The following is a 19,426-nucleotide window of genomic DNA, read 5'->3' as shown; positions in this document are numbered from 1 at the left end:
CATGACCCCCATGTGATGTCCTCAATAAATCAGGAGGAAGACAAATAAACTACCCACAATGCACAGTGGGTTAAAAAGTTTGCTTGAAACAAACATCTTGTCGATAATGAAAATCAAGCTGCCAGGGACCACAGAAAACTCCTTTTATACATTTCTAATATATATCTGCTCCAAAACTACTAGAATACCAAACTACCAAGTCATGGAACAAGGAAAGTGTCTCAGTTGTCAGTCAGTGTCCTCCCACTGTCAGTGGAGGAAAATGGGGCTCAGGGCTCCCACCGACTCAGATTAGTTGTAATGTTTTTACCTCTTTATGTGTTAATACAAGAAAAGAAAAAGTATGGATAAACACATAAAACATATTTAAATGAAACGAAAATAATATATAAATTACACAAAATTAAAAAAAAATCTAGATGAATAAGTATTAACATGTATCAATGCAAAAGTATGAAAATGGTCAGTTGGCTTGTTTTGGGGAACAGCTAAGATATTAGCAAACACTGTTTTCATGGAATTAAAACAGTTTTAATTGCTCTGAACAGAAAAGTGCAGGAAAATCTTTCGATGATACCTGTTAAAGATGCATAACATAACTTTCTGATCTTAAAACTGTAGGTGGGCTAAAGCTAAGGCGCACTGTTAGCCGGCTAAAAAACCGCGTTTGTACTGCACTCTCCCTTCTTGCCGTGGATATTGGATACATGTCAATCAAAAGGCCACGCCCCTAATTATGCCAAATTTCAGATGAACAGATGAGCTGGAAAAAAATTTTTCATCAACTCAAGTAATATTATCCCTACTTCACCTGTCTCTTCTCTACACTCATATATGTGTGTTATAACACACACACAGACACCCACACACACAGACAGGAAATCAGTTATTCAAGCATTAAGATGTTTTTCAATAAGTGATCAGCATTGTTAGTTTCATGGTTAAATCTATCTTCTGCTTGTCCTTAAAAATGTTTGGCAGACACAATCAGGTAGGTGCAAAGTTTCTTATTTATACGCCAAAATGTGTAAACTGACCCAAATATGAAACATCCACAGAGCAAAATAAAACTATTCATTTTAAGAGATAAAACGGAGCCTTCTCTTTTCCTTTAAATGAAAGAAAATGTCCTGAGATTTTCTGAACACAGTTATGAAGACCAGCAAATCTATACATTTGTTACTATATCGCCAAACCATTTAGATTTAGCCTTTTTGGTATGGTAAAGGACACCTGATGTGGTTCTGTATATCTAAATAGAATCCTTTTTACTGACAGATTTTTAGTCTAAGGAGTTGAGGTTGGTTTTTAAAGTGCCATTGCTTTAGCTCTGTTAACTTTACAAAGGTTCATTTAAAGCAGTCTGTCCAGACGTTTTGTAGAAAATTCACATTAACACCGCCTTGCTGCTTCTATTTTTCTTTGCCTACTTCTAAAGCTTCTGCAGAGCTGTTAATCTTTTGTTCTGGTATTACACTACTTTAAAGAAAAGTTCACAGCATTTAGGCAATCATATGAAAGTCTGTGGCTATCTCGCTGACTCAAAAATAAAGCACAATACACATAATCACAGCACACACAGCCCTCACAGGTGTTTTCTGCTATATTTATGCATATGCACTAATCTACATAAGGCTGTTCTAAGCTTTTTAATGTATAATACTTTTTCATGTTTCCCTGTGATGCCTCCCCTTCATGTCATTCTTTTGCATATATTTCTTTCTTCCCCAACAGTTTAGTCTGTTTTTGTTTTGTTTTATTTTTTTTACAAAAAGTTGAAACAAAACAGAGCAGAATTTTTTTTTATTCCACTTCATCATGAGAGCAAATAGATAACTGGGTTCTGGCTGAGCTTAAACATGAAACCACCATAAAAGGAATACACACAAAGACACGCATACCTGCATTGACAATAGCGTCTATCTCCAACATAGTGATGTCACCAGTGTAGACAGAAATCTTTTGATCCAGCTTTTCATTCCTCTGGTAGCTACTTGGCTCAGAACCACCTAATAATGAGACACAAACTTAGTCAGATAATACATTAAGATGTCTGCTAATAGACATGTCTTCATCTAATTCCAGTTTCTTCATCTTTTTGTTTAGTATGATAAATTTACTAAATTTAATTTTTGATATAATACACAAATGCTGTGTATTTTCAAATTTGAGTTGTTTCTAAAACTCGCTGCATCTCCTCACTATGAAACGCCCATGGTAAACATTTTTACTTATTTGATGTTAACAAGCTTTATTTATCTAATGATGAGAATTTGACAGTGACTAATGTTGGGTGATGCTGACCTGCAGTGGGAGCCCACACTGGGATTTCATCCAGTGGCACTGAGCTAGAGGTCCTGTAGTAGGGACGCCTGTCCTTCACAGATAGGGACAGCAAGAACTCTGGGATAGAAATTTGAAAAAGACAGCCGAACCAAATACAACATAAAATATATTTGCTGAATATTCATAAAATATTAAAAGATAATTACATCTTTAGCAGGAGACATAAGAAAAGTCTGAATAATAGATACAATGAGCTACACATTCTCACAGAAAACTTCTGGGTATTGACCAGAAAACTAATCAAAATACTTTAGGTAGGCAAGATACAAACACAGGGAAGTTGTGTTGACAATAATTAGATCATTGGTCTCAGGCTCAATTTGTGTCTTGCTTATTGTGTTTTATGGGGTTGTTTGTTTGTTTCATTTTTGTTTTATTTTTTGTATATGTTACTGTATTCATTGTAGTATCTTTCTGTTGACATTACAAAAAATGTATTGCTTCTACATATAATTGTGATAAATAGGTCACATATATAAGTGGAGGGCTGAACAGGAATATGTGCCGTGATCAGGTGACTGCTCACACTCCTCTTTCTCATTTACTGACCAAAGACCCTGCAGGGCATTTGTTTAAAATATAAATATGTCGGCCTCGGATGAACACTCTCACCCTTGGTCTCCTTCCAGTCTCCCTGTGCAGAGTCCAGGTTAATTTTGAGGGCCATGGCGGTGATGACTCCGGTGTGGAGGGACTGGACCAGAGCAACTGTGCTCACACCGAGGGCGGCACCGAGGGCAAGCTTGCCCAGCCAGCCTCTGTTTGCCCTGGGTGAGGAGGAACCTTTAGCCTGGCTGGACCTCCAAAATGCTTTTGCCGTTGCAGTTGTTGAGAAGCTGTCAACTCGGAGTGCGGCGTTAATATGGCCGCGTACAGGACTTGTTGCTGGCTTTCCTCCAAGCTGGAGGCTTCCCAGAGTAAAAATGTGCTTGAACTTGACACCGGTTCGATGAAAGTCAGCACGGACACGAGACAGAGGGCCGGTGGTGCGCGGGAGAGCTCTGATATGTGACACTCGAGCTAATACTTGATGGGCCATGTCTAAGTAACACCAAACAGGCAAGTGCTAAGTAGTGAACTAGAGCGGTGCCTGCAACAGAGTCGTTAGGTTTCGCTTTCGAAAGGAAGGAGTACACTTCTTTTACACACTCTTCTCATGTGCCATATTTGTTTTGGAAGTTAACGTGTGGAATGTACCATTAGCTGGGGGTACCAGCTGACAGTGACTAAATTAATAAAAAAAAGTGCTGTTACATTTGGTGTCCGGTGGTAATATTAAAGCATAAACACAACCCTCAACGACAAGAGTTTGTAACCAGTTCTTTCATTTTTTTTTAATTCACAAAGACTTAACCCCCATTTCGGATAACATGGGAGAGCAGTTCTACCATAAACTGACGTCTCCTTCTTTACCATCGTAAATTTCAATTAAAGACACAGTAGTCACTCAAACAAGCTAACAAATAGCAAAAAGATGGTTTTAGAGAACTTTCGTGGTTTTAAACCCGTGTCTTGGACTATACGCTTCTTGTTGCAATGTATCTTTTAGCTGGAGTCTTTTACAGGAAACTAAACGTCTGATGTAAAAATAAATAAATTAATAAATAACAGTAGAATCACCGAGTGCCCCAAAATTGGATCGGCCGTGAAGTAAACGCTGAGGTATAGCAAAATATATATTTGATCGCCCCCTAGAGGATAAAGTAACTAAATGCAAACAGAAGGGAAAAGGCACATTTAATGTACTTTTTTCTAAATCAAAGGTGATATCCATCATTTGTGTTGTTTTACATTAACCAAATAATTAACATTAGTTATGTATAAAATGTGCATATATGTTTCCTAATATGTAACACTAACACAGCCTGTTAGTAAAAACTTAAACCCTTTTGACATTTCCGCCTGGCGGAAACTGACAAAAAAAGGGAACAAGTTTTTTCTTTTTCTGTGACACAAGCACCAAAAGGAGACGCAGCACCACAGACCACAACCCGCTCTACCCGAAAGAGTTTAAACTGCAGCAATATTCTCACAGAAAACCTGGGCAGCTTCTTCAGAGGTCTGACAGAGTCACAGGGGTCCCATTGTTTCCATTCCTCAAAACTTGGACAAAGGAGACTGACGGTATTGTCTTTTAAAGTGTGTCTGTGGATGTACAACAGCATGAGGGAAACCATGTTGACAGACAGAAAGTCAGGGCTAGATATGTATGTATGAGATCTCTGTAATAGATTTGCAACTCACTCGTCATTTATTAGGTCAAATCACTCTCAAATATGCAGCATAAAAGGGCAAACAGGTCATAGACAAGAATTTATCGTTAAAAATTGCAGATAAGGAAAATTTCCACCTACAACAAAATGCATAGGTACAAGCATGTCAGCTTTGCATTGTCATGGCACTGTTTATGTTAGTCTTTGGGGATATACTCTTATGGGGCAAGAACACAAGCATTTAAATAATAAAATTCATAACTTTTAAATAGGCTCACATTTTCACATACATGCAGAGGGGACCGCTTTAACAATAGATGAACAACACGCCTTGGGTGGGTCAGAAAGCGGAAATGTGCGTCCATGGTGATAGTTCAAATCAGAAACAGGAAGTACTCATCATTTTAGACAAGTTATTCAGACTTTGTGTGTGTTTGTGTGTCTGTGTATGTGTGTGTTTCTCAGCGTCATGTGATATTGAACCACAAATTAAAGTCCTTTTTCTCTAAGCTGATTGGCTAAGATATGGCTGATAGGTCAGCTAGCCTCTTGATTTGTCTTTTAATACCTTCAATGTTTAAAATATTTAAGCTTGTTTTTATTATCAATGTTGTAAAATGATATCTTATGACAGGGTTATTCAATTCAGTCCTATGAGGTCTGCAATCTAGCAGGTTTTTCATGTATCCCTGCTTCAACACACCTGACTTGGATCGAACTGAGTAACCCTGTCTTTTGGTTACATTTCTTTTCCCCCACTAGTATCTATAACTATACTTGTTGAAAATCAACTAGTGCAAAAACATGTGTTGACCTTTTTTTGTATGTATTCATACATAAATTATTGTTTGGGGAACATTAGTATTAGCCAGAGTAAAAGTATGTTTAATATTTCAGGTTGTAATAATGTTTTACCTGTCGTATTCTTGTTTTTGAGTCATTTAAACATATTTTTCTATGTGAATTAACAATTTATTCATGTATCAAAGTGCATAATTTTTCACATGTAGAACAAGTTTCTAAATTAAAATCACCAAAACACCTTTGAACACTTTTTGTGTCAAGCCTGAGGAGCTATTTGATGAATGTTATTGAAAAAATGAAAGTACTCTCACCTAAATAATTAATTCTAACTGTTCATCTTTTCTTCATCAGAGATGTCGCATATCTACATTAATCTGTACTTAAGAGACAATCTCAGCAATCATCTGAGCAGCCTCAGATGTCCTTTTTATCAGATAGAAAGTGTCAATAAAGCATTTTCTCTCTGCTCTTTTCGCTTGTTTTCCTCTTATTTCAACTGTACGCTTTCTAGTATCTACCTCACTCTCTCATCCTGTCTTTTTTACAGTATGGCGGCGTGGGACCTTTCAGTCATAGTGGAGGACCTGGGGCCCGATGCACCACCTGTCACCCTCAGTGTTACCTCTGACATTCACATTGGAGGGGTTATACTCAAGCTGGTGGAAAAGACACGTGGGTTACTGTCTGTCTTCATCTGTCTCTCTTGGGTGACACTGCAGAAGCTAAAAATAGACACATTTCATTTGCATGTTTAGAAAGGAATCCACATTTACAGTAATGTAAGAGGTTAACAATTCATATTCCAAAACATATTCATACGTAACCCAAAACTTCTGATGATTTAGTATCTTAATCAGTACATGGTATAATGTTTACTATATTTTTACACCATTTTAAAATGACCAATTATATTAGATATTTTAAGTAATAGCTCAGTTAATTGGTATATGTTTTTACTTTAGTTTTTGCAGTTTATTTAATAATAGTCTCCAGACTGTTTTATTTGGCTTGTGCAACACATGAGCGTGAACTAAATAAATATCTGCCAGGCTTCAATAAATAATGACCCTGACGTGATTTGAACACGCAACCTTCTGATCTGGAGTCAGACGCGCTACCGTTGCGCCACAGAGTCCGATGTGCAACTCCCAAAAGGGTCCGGTATTAATAGACTATACAATGTGACGGCCTGTTTCTGTGTTGGTTCTATATGAAATCCTACTTTTACTTATAATTAACGTAATAACACCTATTAATTGAAAATTTAGCAGTAAATTTATATTACCTTCACAAAAACACTAGAAATGTTTTTTTTTTTTTTGTTTTTTTTTGTTTTGTTTTTTTACAGCTTAGGAATGTACTTTTGTTTAATTACCAACTTACAAACATATTATTATGTGACATAATTAAAATAAAGCAAACGAGCTCAGTCAAAGACTATTTATAAAAGCTTAACAACAGAGCCACTCTATTATAGACAAACAATGATCTTGAAAGATGTTAAAAACAAACAGCGTATCTGTCTGAAGACACACTACTCAGCAATTTAAATAGGTCGCTAACCTGCAGCGTTTATTTGCATTGTTGGAATATTGCTTGTGAAATGAAAGATTTGGCATATTAGTCATTATCCTGTAGAAATATAATAAATATTGTAGCTTATTAAATTTAACACAAAAGATTTTTTTCACAAATGTTTTTAACAAAATTAAAGCTATTATGTATACATTAGTTTTCACATTTTCTCTGCAAGAAAACAGGCTTTGAACCATTCATGAAAGCAGTGATTCCCAACCTATTTTCCTTGAGGACTCCCTTCATGTAAATAGTAAAAACCCATGGACCCCCTGCCCCACCCTGTGCTGAAACCATGCTTGGTTTTACGCTTTCAATGGTGAGATTCTCACCATAAATAATGTATTCTGGCTGAGTCCTGCCCTACAATAAAGCTAAAACTAAATTAACAGTATAGCCTTACTTTTGCAATAAAACTGCTAAACACATCAATTTAAAATTGTTGGCTATTTTAATACTCATCATTATAAGCTGTGTTCCACTATTAACTGTCTCTTTACTGTAAAGAGTGGCTGACACATGATTTTACGTATTTGTAAGAAATTTGTAAAAAAAAATCAGTATTATTATCTGTGGATCTGCAATCTGGATTAACATAAAGGACAAACGGAAGCTTAACAAATTATTAATGAAGATCACTTTCTGTTGTTTTTTTTTGTTTTGTTTTGTTTTGTTTTGTTTTTTTTTGTTTGCTTTTTTGTTTGTTTGTTTGTTTATTTGTTTTGTTTGTTTTATTTGTTTGTTTGGTTGGTTTTTTGCTTTATTTTGTTCTTTGATTTTTATCACATATAACCAGGTTTCTCATTCATGTGCCAACATTTTCTTTCTGTTTTGTAATGTAAAGTCCCAAAATAGCTTTTAACTTTTGTTTGAACTAAAAAAAAAACATACTTCGAAAATATTTAAAATCCAATCATTGAACCATTATTTTGCCCCTTAAAAGCAGCTTTCTTTTTTGTCATCATCAATAATTAAATGAATGGATATGTATAGACAGAAATCAAGCATCCTCGTTGAGCATCACTGCTTGAAACTAACATCTGTTAACCATCTCTGTGTTTAGTCACAGCTGTCCATTGTTTGGTGCATGTCCTCCACAGAGATCAAGCGTGATTGGTCAGATCACTCACTGTGGTGGGAGCAGAAACAGCGATGGCTGCTGCGGACAACCTGGACTCTGGAGAAATACGAGATTCATGCTGACGCCCGATTGCTCTTCATGCCTCAGCACAAACCCCTTAAACTGGGTCTGCCCAATGGCATTACCCTAAATCTACGAGCCTGCTTCTCAAACCCTGTTTTTCAGACTGTAATGGGCATCTGCAGAATGCTTAGTAAGTTTTTCTTTCATTTTCTAGAAGTTTCTGCCTTTCTTCTTTCTTTCTTTTTTTTTATAACAAATTGCTAGATTTCTATCCCAAACTATGCACCAATTCTGGTTTTTACATCAAAGTGTGAAAAGTAGTCAACATCTAAATCAAGGATCCTCAATTCTGGTCCTTGAAGGCCAGTGTCCTGCAGGTTTTAGAAGCTTCCTTCAACATCATCCTAAGGCTTGGGATGATATATTAGAAGTTTTAGAAGGATCCTCAGTCCTGGTCCTTGAGGGCCAGTGTCCGGCAGGTTTTATAAAAGAGCCCAACTAAACATAAAAGAGCCCAACTAAAGAGAACTCAAAAAAATGAATGAATGAATGAATGAATGAATGAATGAATGAATGAATGAACTAACATTACAAACAAACTGACCTCTTGGACAATCAAACAGGAGAACTTAATTACCAGTTTAGCAAAACTAAATATAAACACAAAAGGGGAAAAATAAAATGGCTACAACATTTTGAACCAACCAAAACCTCAAAAAGAATCTCCAAACCTGCTATGACACTGCAGTACGTGGTGAATCAGGAAGAAGAGACTGAAGCCCAGGTCACTATAAGAAAAGAAACAAATATAAAACCAAACATAATTTCACCCACAATGCAAAGGTAAGGAATGGGAAAATTAAAGGAATAATTTGTGAAATGGTAGGTATAATGTTTGGACCTATAGCTGCAAATAAAATTAAGGTGGAAAAATACTGGTGGTGAGCTGTAGATATTACTATATGTGGCTGGCCATCACTCTCCATTGTTTTACTAGTGCTAAGCACTCACACTGAATATAGCCGATCACAACCTTAGGAGTCATTAGTGTTATTGATTGGTTGCACTCTGACTGTAAGTGGCTGCAAGGCCTTTACCATCTGGAGCAAGCTTTCATTTAGTCTAATTTTGGAACTTCTTGGTCTCAATTCCTCACCAGAAGTCCCCAAGCAGACAGGAAGGGAAATAATTAAATCTGTCAGCATAAAAGTATCTTGTTTACTAAATAGAGAGTAAAAAAGCTCTGATTTACAGTAAAAATCCAAAAAATGCTTTGGTCTCATCAACTAAGCAGTTTTAACTTCAGGTTTTATAAATAGTTGATTATTGACACAATGTGAAAATAGTTTTGCAGCTATTCTTGCATAATATTCTATTTTTATTATTTATTTAAGTACAAACTCAAAAAGGGACACCAACTTTCAATGCAGCTTACAAACCATTTTGTGTTTTCTACTTTGTTTGTCCAGTAATCCTTTCTTCCTTTACCATTTTGCAACATCTCTAGTTATTGCCTTTTGTAGTTAATTGCAACACCACATAGACAATGAATTCTTTAGAAAAGCTGCTGCCATCTGAAACTTACTGGGAGTTCAGTTGTCATTGTTTGGAGTGAATACCAGTACATCAAGATACAAGATTTTACATGAACACTTTTAATAAAGAAAAATTGAACATCTGAACACATAGTGCAATCATTGCAACTTGGGTGTTTATGCAACAGTTGCTAAAATCACCAGCATGGTGTACGACAACCACAGACAGGCTATACACTCAGCATAAAGGACCCAGTTCCTTGTTTCTTAAATGACCCTGGCGTGATTTGGACATGCAACCTTCTGATCTAGAACAGAGTCAGAACACACAGTCCTTTAGTCATCCCTGTATATACTGTTGTTCAGTGTCACTACATATTTGTGTTCATCAGTATTTAGCTGATACATCCTCCACCAAATCAATTTACTCAGCTTTAAATTAATTTTTTTTTCTGCTACTTGTACAGACATTCGTCATCCTGAGGAGCTCTCCCTCCTACGTCCTGTGGAGGAGAAGAAGAAAAAAAAAGATAAAGATTTGGCACAGGAGATCTACGACCTGACCGAGGTGCCCCTTTCCTCGGGTACACTCATCACATTTTATTTGCAGTGATAGTATTACTGTCACAGTTTCGTCTGTTCGGTTCTTAAAAATGCTATGTTGCAACCATAGTAACAATCATGGCTTAGTCTGACACAATTCTGCAACTTTGTCTTACAAAGAAATTACTCACACTTTGTTTGCAGTATCACGCCCCTGTCTGTATAACGGCATGCCAGCTCACTTTGCCGACTCAGTGCAGATGGAGGCCATCTACAAAATGTTGTCAGTCACTCAGCCTCCTCCCGCCCCCGAGGTCATAGCTAAACAGTACCGCCCAGCTAGCGTGGTGGACAAGGCTCACATCAATGGCAGGTATGCTGAACCAATCTTCCTGAACTTAGCTGCAGCTAAATTATTAAAGGTAGGTTTAAGTGAGAGGCCTGGAGTTTGAATGTATATTATCTCATGAGGGTGTGGTACCACTAAAGAACTGTTCCTTACAAGTGGACAACAATTGGAACTGTTGGGAGAGATATTAGGCAAAATGATGAAGCTCTGAAACGTCACTTCAGACTGAGGAAGCTAACTCAAAAATTTTAAAGAAAACTTAGCTTTTACTTTCCACAGCTTTACCTTTCTTTTTCTCAAGATCAGAGCTGCCTTAAACCGGAATCACTGCAAACGCAAACCGAAGTTACAATTAGTAAAAGTATGTTTTACTGAATACAGTATGTATTCAATGTGTGTAATGTGATCTCTTATTTAGTTAATATAGTCTGTTGCTTACATAGAATTATGTGTCACATGTAAAATCATAAAAATACACAGTGTCTTTGTCTCTCAGGTGGTTGGACTCATCACGTTGTCTGATGCAGCAGGGTATCCAAGAAAATGACCGACTCTGGCTGCGCTTTAAGTACTTTGCCTTCTATGATATGGACCCCAAGGTGCGTGTGTGTGTGTCTGTGTCCATGCTGGTGTATGTACATTGTGTGCAGGTTTTTGAGTGCATTTATAATTTTATCCCTTCTCCAAACTCTTCCTTCCTTTTCGTCTCTGCCCCTGCAGTATGATGTTGTACGTCTGACCCAGGTGTATGAGCAGGCCCGCTGGGCCATCCTTCTGGAAGACATTGACTGCACAGAGGAGGAGATGATGCTGTTTGGAGCTCTGCAGGTAGAAATTACGGCTATCAATCAGTGTATGGGAAGTGGATATTTCTCTTGAAGCTTCTAAAATGTCAAGAATACAGGCACCTTTATGTTCATGTTTTACTGCATCTAAATGTGGTCAAATATCTTGAATGTGAACAGCAGTAAATATTTACAGTTTTTTCGGTATCTTTGGTGCATTTCTCACATCAGAATTAACATTTTCATAACTATTGGTTCAAACTTCACAACAGCTAGTCATTTGTGCACATCAGAGTAGCATTTCTCATTGCACTGATCAAATTGCAAATGCTTTTGGGCATGTAGCATTTACTTTCATACAATTCTTTGCTATTTCATCACATTATCATTTTCTCTAGTCACATCAGTCAAAAAATACTTACAACTACAGAATAGTCAATCCTCATAAAACTAATAGTTCCCATTTCATTGCTTGAATCATTACATACAAAAGAGTTAAACTAGTTATCAAACTCTGTCAAGCAGATTTTAAACATTTTTTTATCATATTTTCCTGTTATTTCCCCTAAATTGAACAACTGCTGTCAGCTGACCCTTAGCTTGAACTAAATCCAGTGAAAATGAGTTTTACTCAACCTGGAGGTGGAAGGTGTACTGCCAGCATCTACATACTCAAATGGTTCTGCTAGCAGCCATGGATGCAGAATGAAAATATGCAACTGAATGGATGAAAACATGTGGCCAGACAGACAGGAAGGTCTTGATGCACAGGAGTGATTTAGTATGTTCAGTTACATACAGTACAGTAACATGTATGTACTGTTACAGTAGTATATTGTTTACAGTTGTGCACAACTCTGCCCCAACTTGATACTTACTTTAAGTTTGTTGTATATAAGTGACTGAAGTGTATGTTTTTTTGTATGTGTCTGACTTTTTTTGTATTCAAAAACACTTAGCGATTAGGCTGTCATAATGAAAAGATGACTAGGCCATTTTAGTACCTTGTTCCTACTCAGTAGTGACAGAACTTGGCTCTGACAGTTTCATTGATATAAATACTTGCTTTTGAGGATTTTGAAGTTTGGGATCACTTTCCCATTTGGTGGGAGCAGTAGTGTATATATGTATTTCAGAGGGTTTTAAGGTAGCAAAAGCACACAGTCTGATTTTTTTTTCTTTAACAACCACTGCATGTTTAAAGGTCAGTGTCTCTGATGTTTTATATTCAAACTTATGCAGTACCACATCAGTAAGGTGTCTGAGTCAGAGCCCCAGATGCTGACCTCCAACGCAGCTATGGATGACCTGGAATCCGCCTTGCAGTCACTGGAGGTCAAAATGGAGGGACAGAGCAGCTCCGCATCTGAACTACTGGTCAGGCAAATATTACTGACTTATCTGTAAGCTGGAAGTACTGTGTTATTGACTCTATAATGTGAAACATACTGTAATTTAAAAGGATTTGTGATTCAGAGAAAACAAAAACATGAGAAAGGAAAGAAAGCATCTTTTGTTTACTAAAAACGTCCTGTTTTTACTTCTTTTATCCAGGAAAATATGACTGCACCCGAACTCAATGACTATTTGAAGATATTTAGGTAAGATTTATTTTCCAGACAAAAATTCTCATCAAAACAGGTAAATAATTTTAAAATGTTCAGTTAATGTGAATTGATAGATCAGTGAAAAGGGGTTTTGTTGAACCATGTAATTGGTCTTCAGGCCCAAGAGGCTGACTCTGAAGGGATACAAGCAGTACTGGTTCAAGTTCCAGGATACCTCCATTTCTTATTTCAAGAGCAAAGAAGAGAGCATTGGAGAGCCCATTCAACAGATTAACCTCAAAGGTACTAAAGGTGTTATTGCATTAATTTTGTTATTACATTTTCCTCCTATGTAGTCAATAATGCACTCTGTCAAAAATAAGACATTTAGTTTGCGTGGTTTAGTTACATTTTCATGTCTAGTTTTACAGCTTAAAAATAACTGCATACTATCCTTGTTTGTGCAAACTCACTTGGCAATAAAGTCCCTTTCTGATTCTGATTCTTAAGTTTAATATACTGCTTATAATAAAAAAAACCATATCATGCATTAACACAGAGCTTATATATTTTAGAACGCGGCACGTCAGTGGAGTCAGTGTGATCTTATTAGAGTACTATGGTCGATTTCAAGCCTCTTTTTCTAGGAAAGAAAAAGTTGAAAAGGGGAATTCCATGTGCATCATTTCTGCCTTTCCATACCTCCTCTCAACAGCTAACGGATAAATGTCAAATTTCAGTAGTATATCACTTTGATATTGCTCCACAGGATGTGAGGTGGTTCCAGACGTTAACGTGGCAGCACAGAAGTTCCTTATCAAACTCCTGATACCAGCACCTGAGGGCATGAATGAAGTCTATCTGCGCTGTGAGAATGTGAGGCCACAAATAAATCTTCTCATCTCTGTGTGCAGCATCCTGTCTCTCCTACAATCTTTATCTTTGTCTCATATTTCAGGTCTTTCCGTAGTCACACCTGTCTTCTCACCTCTTTCTTCTGTGGTCTACGTCTACAGGAGCAGCAGTATGCTCAGTGGATGGCTGGATGTCGATTGGCCTCCAAAGGCAAGAGTCTTGCAGACAGCAGTTACCAGAGCGAGATCGAGAGCATAAGTTCATTCCTGGCTATGCAAAAGACCAACTCCAGTTCCCATAGCAACGCAGCTGCCAGCGATGAGAGCATCAATCCTCATAGTCTGGTGTCACCACGCTACCATAAGAAGTACAAGCCTAAACAGGTATTCTCAAATATTTAAAGTAAGTGTTTTTAGGAGACAGCTACATATTGGTCCTGTATATGATTCTCAGCAGTGGCACACATTACCAACTTAAATTAGTAATAAAAAATTAAGCAGTACAGTGATTTTGTGCAGCTGTATTAATTAAACACTTATGCAACATCTCTATAGTTTCTGCCGAAGGCAGCAAAAATGTAATTAGAACTGACATTTTTCCCTGTGCCCTCTCTTTCAGCTGACCCCTCGTATTCTGGACGCGTACCAGAATGTCGCTCAGCTCCCACTGACAGAAGCAGTGATGCGTTTCCTGCAGATCTGGCAGGCTTTGCCTGACTTTGGGCTCTCATACGTTGTTGTCAGGTTGAGTTTAAAGTTTAATTCAAAGCTTTCAAGAATTGATTCTGTGCCAGGGATATCACAGATAAAATTCAGTGTAGCATGGTTGTTATAAAAGCTCTGACATTCAGTTTACATTATACTGAGCTGACATAAATGTCTAAAAAAAAGATGTGTATATTTCAGCAACATGACAAAAACTAGCTCAGTAGTAGTAGTGCTTAAAATGTGTACATCAGTAAAGGGTTTTGATCTATAGAGAATTTTGCAGCTAAGCTTCTGATAGTGCATTATCTGAAATATTTCTGTCTAGGAGAATTAGAGACTGTTAATTTTATTTATTTGCTAGTTATGGAAAGAAAGATTTTAAATGAGAAATTATTGTTATAATTCTTTTGCCCAATAGGTTCAAGGGTAGTCGAAAGGACGAAGTGCTGGGCATAGCCCCCACTCGTCTGATCCGCATAGACCTGGGTGTGGGCGATGTAGTGAAGACCTGGCGCTATAATAACATGAAGCAGTGGAACGTCAACTGGGACATACGACAGGTCAGATTACTTCTGTGCTCAGATTTTCATCAGTGAGGACAGTTAGGTGTCATGTTTCTAGTTGTGCATATACTGTCTTACACCTAAAAAAGTGAATATGACTGAATATTGACCTGCAAATCAACAATAAGTTTAGCTACACGCTAAATATTCAAACCAGGCTGACTATGTCACTAGGAGTAAAATAACTGACACTCCAGTGAGCTATCTTTAAATAACACCATAGTGAGTCATTATAAGCACAATAAAATATATTTTGCCTGTTATTTGCAACTGAAATATTCTTCCCCAGATGAAGCTGTTTAACTAATGTGTGTGTGTGTGTGTGTGTGTGTCTGGCTCATACAGGTTGCCATTGAGTTTGAAGGAAACGTGAACATTGCCTTCAGCTGTGTGACTGCTGACTGCAAAGTCGTCCATGAGTTAATTGGAGGCTACATTTTCATGTCAACACGCAGCCGGGAGAAAAGTGACGTACTCAATGAGGAGCTCTTCCATAAGCTGACCGGAGGCCATGAAGCTCTCTAAGACTATAACACAAGCAAACAAAATATTGGGTCTACCACAACTCACCGCATCCCCCGTGTGTCTCACAAGTGGATAACATATGTGACAGTAGACCTTAGTTTACATTCAGTTGCCAATACATTAGAACAAAGGTCTCAGTAAGATATCCTAATTATTTTAGAAGTGTTACAACTCAGTTTAGAAGTCCTATCAAGTATTTAGCTTGTATTTGTTTTCCACACGCTTACATTGTTGTCTGCAAGCTACATCAGTGTTAAACATAACATGTCCAGACAGATGAAGACTCTAATGGCCCACATGCTGACTTCTTCACGCCTTCATGATGGACTGCTGTTGGTCCAGGCTGCAAGCCAATTGGTCCAACATCAACAGGCTTGATAATCAATCCACTGAAATGTAAAATCAACAGCTGAATCAGCCAACAATGACTTGTCTTTTTTACCAGCTCAGTGTGACATGAATTGTAACCAGCATTGCTCAGGATGGAAGGGACATCACAGGAATAAAAATAAATGGCAACATAAATTATGACACAAAAATCTACGAATAAAGAAAAATTCACTTAAAAGAAAAATAAATCACCTCATTTTCATCTTTTCTGTAACCTTCATGATTGTCACACGTTGGAATTTTCTGTTGTTTCAGGAAGCTTCCAATCAGTTATCTCCCCTCACAGATGCTGTGTGTGTTTGCGTGTGTATCCATATCTTAGAAGAAACTGTTACAACTGTCCGTTAAACCACAGTGTCTGTATCCTCTGCTTTCCCACACTTAGTTATGTGACAAGCCACACATAGAGCATTTCTTAATCTTTTATTTAAACTTCCGTCCTGTAAGATATCTGAAAATATCTTAGTGCACACAATAGTTTATTTAGCACTAGCTATGCTGTAAGGAAAGTAAAACCTTTTTACATTTAAACAAAATATGTAATCAGTTATCTGCTTGAATTTTCAAATGAAAATAAATAAAGGTTCAATGATAACAGAAGAATTTGTCCCACTTAGGATAATTTCTGAACTGAGTCCTCTAGTGATGATCAAATCTTCTGACCAGGATGTTGCTACAAAACAGCTGTTACCAAGGTAACTAAGATAACCCTCGAGATGCAAGCATGAGTCAGTCGGTGACCAAATGACAGAACAGCATCTTCTGCGGCTGTTACTGCAATGGCAGAATGCTTCCTGAAACACAGCACACAAGTTAACAAGTCACAATTTGACATCAATAAATGTTTTAAAGGAAGAAAACTGTGCCAGTTTTTTTTATTTCTTCTTACGTGTAGGTTTAAGTCTGAGGGCTCGGATAAAGTATTTAGGCAGAAGTTTACCCTCAGCATCACCAGCAGTTAGCAACACGCCATTCTCTGACCAGAAGAACTCAATACCATCTGCAAAGTTGGATACACACATTAAAACATTGATTCCTACAGATCCAAGATGGATGTGAAGTATTGGACAGCAGCCATTACTGGGGAGTCTTACCAGCAAGGGCTTTAGCAACATCAACAAACACAGCTAGATCACAGTTTTTCCTCATGCCTGGTAGAAAAAAAAATAAAATGAAGAACACAGTTTGCTAGAGAGCTATAAAATGTGCAACTTGTATGTTTATTTTTTGTAGACTTAAACACTGAGCTTACCACTGATGACGCCATCCTCCCCTGGCAGGCCTGATGCCAGGTGGATGTGAGTCCTCTGCATGCGGCTCAGGCCCCCCTGTTGAATGGAGCTCCAATTGCGGAGGTAAGAGCCATGCACAGCCTCAGCAGGGCAGTCTGGAGAACCAACCAGGACTTGTTTCAGCTCCAGATCTGAAACCTGAGCATAGAAAGGTATCCAAGAATAACACAGCATTGACATCAGGATATGCTAAACTGTTGCTAATGAGATTAGAATTTATAAGAATTTGTTTAATCTGAGAAAATAAATTGTTTGTTCTTTAGTTTTTGTGATTAGTTATGATCATATTACTGGCAACAGGGGAACAGAGAGAATTTCAGGTCAGTGACAGCTTGATATTGATGCATCTCATGTTAGCTGACGTGCCAACCTTCCCTAATACTACTACACAGTCACTTTGTAAGTTAGTCTATTTAGATTTTCCTTTAAGGCTGGCTGCAAAAGAACAGCAAGTTGATATCTTAAAGATATTTTGTATTAATTTGTTGCATTTGTTGGGACTGTGTAACAACATGTTACAACATGGACTTAGTTATATTTAGATATATTTTAGTTGTATTTATATACATTATATATTTATGATAGTTGATACTCTGCCTACCTGTATTGAATGACCCTGATTGGCCCGAATCTGCAGTAGTCCTTCCTCAGGATGGGAACGGAGCTTAAAGCGCTGTTTTTCATTTGTGGTCACAACCCTCTCAATGTCCTCTAATGTGTATGAGCGGAACTGTGCGTGAGCCAGGAGATCTTCCACAAACAGGAACCCATCTGTGGTGATGAGAACTGTTATGGTTATGGTCACATTTTCACAGTTTTTTCCCTCATGTACAGTCATGTACCTGAGGAAAATTCTAAGGTTTTATGTATCAGGACATAATAAAAAATAAACCATCTGGTCCTTAACAGGTTTTAAAATTGGATTAATACAGTTACACTGTCTGGCCAATAACAAAAGTTTAAAGGAATAACCTGCTCATTCATTATATTCAGGTAGTCAGCTGACCTCATTCTTTGGACACATAATGTTGCTGAACCTAGACCTGATCACCTGCAGCAACCCCAGATCGTTGCCCTGCTCCAATAGGCTTGTACAGTAGGCACTAGGCATGATGGTGCATCACTTCATCCTCCTCTCTTCTTACCCTGATGCACCCATCACTCTGGACCATGGTAAATCTGGACTCATCAGACCACATGACCTTCTTCCATTGCTTCAGAGTCCAATCTTTATGCTCCATAGGATAAAGTGTAATACACTGTCATTTATTTAAAAAAAAAAAACAAAAAAGCTATTAAATGGGCCATAATTCTTTCATAAATATGAGACAGACTGAAGCTGCTGAATTGTGGGCTCCCGTTTATTTGTTGTGTATGTAAAATCTTAGGATTGAAAGAGATTTTTTTTCCTCCCATAATTAACTTTTAAGTTGTATGTGTGAGCCAAAAACCAATTTTTTTAATAACTATTTTAGGCATGTACTGATAAAGAAAATAAGATTATTATAGATATTATAGTTAATGTGTCCTACATACAGTATTTAATTCTGTAATGCCTTTTGGAATCAATTAGATAGGACAATATGTTTGATCACATGAAAGAATCTGCTGAAATGCTGCTCAATAAAATGTTAAAACTCAAGTATTTTAAATCCATAGACGCTTCCACAGTAATAACCCAACCAGAGTTTGCCCGCTCACCTGTGCCCATTTTAAGACCCATCCGACTGGCTCCGTGACGCAGTACATAAGACAAGGATTTAGACAGACGGACATCTCTGTCCTGCGGATGGAGAAGGCATCACTTGAAATTCACGCACTCACATTTAGCTTTAATTATAGTTCTTTTAAATTACACTATGACAAATCACCCATGTTGTATAACTGCCAACATAAGGTTTCACGAGTCAAAAATAATCAAACTGACAAAATTGGTCTTAATTTTCCATGAAAAGGGATCTTACATTTTCATCACGATTTCCTTTTCTTGATCCTCCTCTTTTTCCTCCTCTTCTTCCTCCTCTTGCACTGTCCATTAAAGTACAGGCAGTTCGATTTAAACCTTTATCAACAGATTATGAATTATGTAATCGATTGATATAATTGTAATTCTTCGCCCTCTTTGACTTCATTTGCAGCTGGCAAAACAGTCCAAAATTTTTAATTTTAGGAAGGGTAACATACTGATCTCGTGGTAAGCCGACTCTGGTAAACAAACTTGCAGCTTGCTCCCACTTCCTGTCTCTTCCACCT

General features: G+C 37.5%; 3 protein-coding genes and 1 non-coding gene across 4 annotated transcripts in view; 1 reads left to right on the top strand and 3 right to left on the bottom strand.

Annotated features, from left to right (window-relative positions):
* macrod1 (mono-ADP ribosylhydrolase 1) overlaps positions 1-3,693 on the bottom strand; it is a 134,094-nt gene extending 130,401 nt beyond the window's left edge. The window contains exons 1-3 of the mRNA XM_041989981.1: positions 2,959-3,693; positions 2,305-2,403; positions 1,902-2,009 (exon numbers count right to left, since the gene is read on the bottom strand). Of these exons, the coding sequence (XP_041845915.1) occupies positions 1,902-2,009; positions 2,305-2,403; positions 2,959-3,385 (634 nt within the window). The 5' untranslated portion in view covers positions 3,386-3,693. The remainder of the gene's footprint in view (positions 1-1,901; positions 2,010-2,304; positions 2,404-2,958) is intronic.
* Positions 3,694-4,305: 612 nt separating this feature from the next.
* Positions 4,306-16,301, top strand: fermt3b (FERM domain containing kindlin 3b). The gene is made up of 15 exons (XM_041989997.1): positions 4,306-4,470; positions 5,911-6,035; positions 8,039-8,272; positions 10,085-10,201; positions 10,365-10,533; positions 11,006-11,108; positions 11,230-11,337; positions 12,537-12,671; positions 12,849-12,895; positions 13,020-13,144; positions 13,611-13,717; positions 13,858-14,079; positions 14,315-14,439; positions 14,822-14,963; positions 15,312-16,301. The coding sequence occupies exons 2-15, from the start codon at positions 5,912-5,914 to the stop codon at positions 15,489-15,491; spliced, it is 1,938 nt and encodes a 645-aa protein (XP_041845931.1). The 5' UTR covers positions 4,306-4,470; position 5,911; the 3' UTR covers positions 15,492-16,301.
* On the bottom strand, positions 6,427-6,498 carry trnaw-cca. The gene has a single exon. It is a non-coding gene; the product is annotated as a tRNA-Trp (tRNA).
* Positions 16,302-16,536: 235 nt separating the features above from the next.
* Positions 16,537-19,393, bottom strand: trpt1 (tRNA phosphotransferase 1). Its single transcript, XM_041990000.1, has 7 exons — positions 19,138-19,393; positions 18,875-18,956; positions 17,775-17,944; positions 17,134-17,311; positions 16,976-17,032; positions 16,771-16,881; positions 16,537-16,675 (listed from the first exon to the last, which is right to left on the bottom strand). The coding sequence occupies exons 1-7, from the start codon at positions 19,207-19,209 to the stop codon at positions 16,653-16,655; spliced, it is 693 nt and encodes a 230-aa protein (XP_041845934.1). The 5' UTR covers positions 19,210-19,393; the 3' UTR covers positions 16,537-16,652.
* Positions 19,394-19,426: the final 33 nt, after the last annotated feature.

The sequence above is a fragment of the Melanotaenia boesemani genome, chromosome 7, assembly GCF_017639745.1.
Source record: "Melanotaenia boesemani isolate fMelBoe1 chromosome 7, fMelBoe1.pri, whole genome shotgun sequence".
Lineage (NCBI taxonomy): Eukaryota > Metazoa > Chordata > Actinopteri > Atheriniformes > Melanotaeniidae > Melanotaenia > Melanotaenia boesemani.
Note: the sequence above shows the minus strand (reverse complement) of the source record. Positions and strands in the feature narration are given on the sequence as shown.